The sequence below is a fragment of the Rhincodon typus genome, chromosome 37 (assembly GCF_021869965.1).
Source record: "Rhincodon typus isolate 14 chromosome 37, sRhiTyp1.1, whole genome shotgun sequence".
Taxonomy (NCBI): domain Eukaryota; kingdom Metazoa; phylum Chordata; class Chondrichthyes; order Orectolobiformes; family Rhincodontidae; genus Rhincodon; species Rhincodon typus.
In genome coordinates this window covers 21,170,640-21,176,639 of record NC_063368.1, presented here as the reverse complement: position 1 = coordinate 21,176,639, position 6,000 = coordinate 21,170,640, and the positions used below count along the sequence as shown (strand labels likewise).

The following is a 6,000-nucleotide window of genomic DNA, read 5'->3' as shown; positions in this document are numbered from 1 at the left end:
AATGAACTTCCAGAGGAAGTGGTGGATGTGGGTACATTTACAATACTTAAAAGACATTAAGTACATAAGTACATAAATAGGAAATGTTTGGAGGGATATGGGCCAAGCACAGTCAGGTGGGACTAGTTTAGTTTGGGATTATGGTTGGCATGGCCTGGTTGGACCAAATGGTCTGTTTCATGCTGTATGACTCTATGACGTACACTCACAAGCTCTCTCCCTCCACCCAGAACCAAATCAGGTAAATAGAAGAGATAGAAAACAGATCTGATTAAACCCAAATGAAACAGAGGGAGAGATTCATGGGAAATTGTTGTTTGACCTCCTTAAACAATCAAAAGTAGTCCCGGAGATGATATTAGCTCTGATTGACATTATATGATACTCACTTCTTATGCAAGATGATCACCGTTCCTGCCAAAAACTGGTACAGTGTTTGTTGAAGAAATAGAATCAGTTTTCACTGCATGAGACAACTGTCTGATCCCCCAGATTCACTGTTGTTTGGAACGACAGCTGCCAACATGTGATCCGCTTCTGCCCTTGTAAGCATGCGCCCCCCCCCCGGTTCTCCTGGACTTATTCAGTTAAAATAATTTGCCTACCTAAATGCAGTCTACTTCCTGAAAGTGAAAGCCAAACAGGCAGCTATTTATGTCAATAAATAATTCTTAAAAAGGCCAAAAATTACTTTTTATTACTCAAGCCATCCAAAGTTTAGTTACAGTTTTTTTTTAAATCACAGATTCCTCCCGTTGTCTAAGGGATGTTAGAAAATGTGCAAGAACTGTACTCACTGAAGTGAAAATATGAGTTTGGACCGATTCCACAGGTGTTGATCTTTTGTGACTGATTTGATGGTCATAGATGTCACATATCAGACTTACAATTGTTACATGACAGGATTTAAAGTACACTTATGCTGAGCAAGATAATGCAATTACACATGTCAATATTTGAAAATGATTCCTACCTCTTTTCAAAGCTGTCTTGTCTTGGCTACATCAGTTGGTCTGTGAAACACCGTAAGTCTCATCACAGTTCCACAAGCTACACAATGATAATACAGTAATCTGATTGCACATGTCAGCTATAATCCACAGTTGCACTTTAGTCTGTCAATAGGAGGAGAGAGGAAGACAGAGTCAGCTGAGGAATGTGCATAACGAGTAAAGGGAGGGACGATTCTGGGAACTCCACAGCAAAATCTGAGAGAGAGCGAGGGAGAGAGAGAGAGAGAGATCTATTTGAAACTAATCAGAGAAAAAGCCATTGTGCAGAAGGAGATCAAAAGAAGATGCATTGGGGAGAGGCTGGAGATCTGCTGTGTTCACTCTGGGAACAGTGACTAAAAAGTGATCCAAATGGTTGGGAGAGAAGTTCATTATATAAAGAGGGATCTAAAAGAGAGAGATTAATTGGGAGCAAAGAAAGAGTGATCTGAAGACCAGGAACAGAGATCCAGTGATCAGAGCTAGATCTACTGGACAGACAGGTTCGTTGGTTAGAGAAAGAGACTAAGCCAGCAGATTAACCTTTCACCCATCTTTTCCCATTCACACATAGCACTGGATAACCACTATGAAAGGAGAATGGAGTGTCCCCTCTGTGGTAATTGGTTTTCTGAAGCACTAATTCAGCAGCATGCTTGGAATTGTGATGGATCAAGATTCGAGGAAGGTAAGCCGTAACAAAAAGCCCTGCCTCCTGCCTGCAGTCATTGGTTAGACTGACAAAACCGTATCATTTTGTAACTTCCTGTGCCACAGGATCATATTCCCCAAGAGCTAAGTTTGCAAAGACAAGAATATAGTAAACGTCAGCTTGACTGCTACATTATCAGAGATGACCTTAGAATGAAATTTTAAACTAAGGTTGTCTGTGCTTTTTTTGTGGTTCTGGTCAATGTTCATGATGATGCAAGTGGATGAGCAGAGCAGCAGGGAGGATGTCTCCCTATGTTGTTGCCAATGTTCCTCCCTCAACATATCAGCTCATTCATGTCATTGTTTGTTTGTGGGAGCTTGCTATGCACATTATAGCTCCTGCATTTACCTACATATAAGCACACTTGTTGAACTGGACAGTGACTGAATGCTTTGTAAAAGAGTCATATTGGACTCAAAACACTAATTTAGTTTCTCCCTCCACAGATGCTGCCAGAGCTGCTGAGTTTCTCCAGCAGTTTCTGTTTTTACTATTATTAATTGAATGGTTGCTGTGTGGCTGTAGCTCAACATTTAAATAACTCATTAAATGCCACTGTTATTCATAATTTAACAAAAAGCTAAACCTTGATCAATAAATCATTGTCTTTAATTTCTGTTTGTAAGGGTTGTTGACTCAGCATGGAGCAGCTTCCATTGTGGTGAGTGTTTTAGCCATTTTCTGGATTGTTTTATTCATTGTGCCAATTACAAATAACATGCAACTTTTACTTTATATGATGGTGGTGCTTAGGCTTTTCTGAAAATATCTCTACCCTGCAGATATGACACCCCCAGTCACCGCACACACATTTTTGTTCTATCTGTTTTTCTGTCTCTTTTTCTGCTATATCTGTCTTTCGCTCTATCTCTCTCCCTCACTTGCTCATGCTGTCTGTCTCGCACGCTGTCACCTCCTCACCCACCCTGTCTCTCTGTTTCACTGCATGAACCTTCATAACACACACCCTCGGAGATCGCTGCTCAATCAACCTACAGAATTCTATCCAATACATCAACAAGGACCTATTCCCCAATTATCTATATTGTACTATACCAACGTACTTTATACCAACTGAATCACATCCTATAAGCCCCAGAGATGTATAGTCCATGCTTCATATACCTACACTGGACACACAAATACAAATGCTAGAACTGAGATCCACACACTCCTGTCCCATGGATGTGTAGCTCATTCCCACAGGCCAATCGCCTTAAAGCTCTGCTTCACTGACCGTGAAGCCCTCAGCTCACAGACCTATAGGCCTCCTAGGATGGACAAGTATATCCCAAAGACTGCATACACAGGGATTGTATCACAAGTGAGGATGTGATGGGGATGGGAAATGGTTTCAGTTTCACATTCTTGCCATGGAATTTTGACTGAGGCACTTAAAATCACAAACAGATTTGATAAAGTAAATAAGGATACATGGGATCCATGGTGACTTGGCCGCATGGATTCAGAATTGGCTTGCCCACAAAAGGCAGAGGGTGGTGATGGAAGAGAGTTTTTCAGCCTGGAGTGGGACCTCTGTTTGTGGCACATATAAATGACTTGGATTTAAAACGTAGATGGGTGGGTCATATGTTTGCAGACAATAGAACGATCGGTGGAGTTGTGGATACTGTAGGAGGTTGTCAAAGGATACAGGTGGATGTAGGTCAGTTGCAGATATGGGCGGAAAAATGGCAGATGGAGTTTAATCCAGGCAAGTGTGAGGTATTGCACGTTGGGAGATCAAATGTTAAGGAAAATTATACAGTTAATGGCAGCACTCCTAAACAACATTGATGTACAGAGAAATCTTGGGGTTCAAGCCTATAGCACCCTGAAAGTGGCCACGCAAGTAGATGGGGAGGTAAAGTGCCATATGGCATGCTTGCCTTTATTGTTCAGGGAATTGAGTACAATAGTCAGGAAGTCATGCTGCAGCTTTATAAGAATTTGGTTAAGCCACACTTAGAGTATTGCATTCAGTTCTGTTTGCCACATTACTGGAAGGATGTGGAGGCTTTGGAGAGAGTGCAGAAGAGGTTTACCAGGATGCTGCCTGAATTATAGGGTCTGAGCTTTAAGAAGAGGCTAGAAAAATTCGGGTTGTTTTCTCTAAAGTGGCAAAGGCTGAGGTGAGACATGATAGAAGTCAATAAAATTATGAGATGCATAGATAGGGTTGATGGTCAGAATCTTTTGCCCAGAGTTGAAATGTCTAATATCAGGGGACATGCATTTAAGGTAAGAAAGATAAAGTTTTTATTTACATAGAGAGTGGTAGGAGTGTGGAACGCACTGCCAGAGCTGGTGGTGGAGGCAGATACGATAGAGGCATTCTAGGGTCTTTTATATAAGCACATGAATATGCAAAGAATGGAGGGATATGGACCAAGGGCAGGCAGAAGGGATTAGTTTAATTTGGTGATAGTAAGAACTGCCGATGCTGGAGTCTGAGATAACACCGCAGGCCAGGCATCATCAGAGGAGCAGGAAAGCTGACGTTTCAGTTCGGGACCCTTCTTCAGAAATGGGGTAGGGGAAGTGGGCTCTGGCTGGGGAAGGTAGGTGGGATGGTGATAGGTGAGTGCAGGTAGATAGTGGTGGGGATTGGTCAGTGTCATGTTTGGATCAACATTGTGCACCAAAGGACCTGTTCCTGTGCTGTACTGTTCTCGGGAAAGACTGTGTTTTGCAGATTCAAGGCAGAGGAAATGGAGGCAACAAAAATAAACTTTTTAACACTGAGCTGTGATCTAGAATATGCTGCCTGAAAGAAAGTTCAGTAGTAACTGCCAAAATGGCATTCTGCGCTTGTAGCAAAATATATGCAGTGTTTTGGGGAAAGAGCAGGGGGATGTGACTGACTGGATAGTCCTTGAACAATGGACTGACTACCATCCTGGACTTTATGAACTTGTAGTTGCAAACAGTTGCATTACCGATTGGTTACACATAAGGACACTGTTGTTTGACAGAAACCACTGATTGCAATGCAAAACGCTGGAGCTCAATCAAAACCCATTCCAGCCAAGTGCACTAACTCAAACTGAGGTAGAGAATCACAGGTGGTGGTCAGACACATGAAGGAGCCCTGTCAGTCCCCATTGGCAGCAATTTGAAAAGTTTCTCTTCTATACAAATTCACCTTCTTGGTGTATTCATTTTCTCAATGGATAAGAAACAATAAATTTGGCAGGTTGCCATAATTTGTTCCTTGTGTAGGTTTCTGACAGATAAGGGGTGGGCAAGTTTTCTCTCTGGGCTATTTATTCCTGTTTAATTTTATTTTCTGCTGATTCAGGGTGAGAATTATCAGCTCGCAACTTGCACCAGTCACTGTCACCAACGGTTGGTTGGAGAGGATGCAGTTGTTTCCTCAGGTATCACTGCAATTCCACACTGCAGCACAGGTATGTTCAGTAGCTACCTGCAGTGTCACTGGTGTTATTGTGACTACCTACTCTCTGTCAGTTTGTTCCAATACCATACCATTGAATTGTAGAATGGCTACAGCACAGTGCATAAAAATGTACAAATTATGAGCAGGAATAAACCATTTGCCTCCTTGTGCCAGCACTGCCACTCAGCAAGATCATGGCTAATCTGTTTGTGGTCTTAACTCCCGCTTTCCCTCCACATAAACCTTGATTCCCTTGTTAATCAAGAATCTATCTACCTCTGCCTTCAACCTCTTAGAGACAAAAGCGTTAGATGCATGGGAACACCATGTCTGCAACTTCCTGTCCAAGCTATACACTGTCCTTACTTGAAAGTATATCACCATTCCTTCAGTGACTCAGGATCAAAATTCTGGAACACCATCTCTGTCAATGATGTGGGTTTCCCTACATTACTGCACCAGTTCAAGAATATTGCTCACTCCCACCTTGTCCAGCACAATGATCGATAGATGATAAATGCTGACCTGGCCATTGACACCATAGGCTATAAATGAATGTATAAAATATGAAATTTCCTGTCACTTGTCACCCATTTCACCAACCTATGAACATCAAATTTTATGTTAGCTGATAATTTTTAAAATTGTGTCCTATACACCAAGATCTAGAACATGAATATATTTCAGGAAGAATATTACCCATCTGATATATGTTAAAAGCACACTTTTTCTACTTTGTCTTGCTCTCCATCTCTTTTTCATCCAGGGAGCTCTGGATTTGTTTGCCCTACCTTTGCCAGAGTTATTGCAAAAGTTAAAATTTTCTGAAAAAAAATCAGAGATTCCATTGGATTTACCTGATTCCCAGGCCCAGATTACTAGAAAGCACAGAA

The 6,000-nt window shown here is 41.7% G+C and overlaps 2 protein-coding genes across 6 annotated transcripts in view; one reads left to right on the top strand and one right to left on the bottom strand.

The window, feature by feature from the left end:
• Positions 1–1,704, bottom strand: part of LOC109917403 (cytidine deaminase) — a 14,103-nt gene extending 12,399 nt beyond the window's left edge. Inside the window, exons 1-2 of one of the 3 annotated variants that reach the window (XM_048617491.1) lie at positions 1,536–1,704; positions 974–1,115 (exon numbers count right to left, since the gene is read on the bottom strand). The gene's annotated coding sequence lies outside the window, so the exon portion shown is untranslated. Of the gene's footprint in view, positions 1–389; positions 516–973 lie in introns of those variants that run through there. The other 2 variants (XM_020517223.2, XM_048617490.1) reach the window with 2 other exon arrangements.
• The window catches only part of LOC109917402, a 78,348-nt gene that overhangs the window by 15,898 nt on the left and 56,450 nt on the right, over positions 1–6,000 (top strand). For all 3 annotated transcript variants that reach the window (XR_007265676.1, XM_048617488.1, XM_048617489.1), the window contains exons 2-4: positions 1,567–1,680; positions 2,334–2,368; positions 5,009–5,117. Coding sequence is in view for 2 of the 3 variants with exons in the window: in XM_048617488.1 (XP_048473445.1) it covers positions 1,593–1,680; positions 2,334–2,368; positions 5,009–5,117 (232 nt within the window). In the remaining variant the exon portion in view is untranslated. The remainder of the gene's footprint in view (positions 1–1,566; positions 1,681–2,333; positions 2,369–5,008; positions 5,118–6,000) is intronic.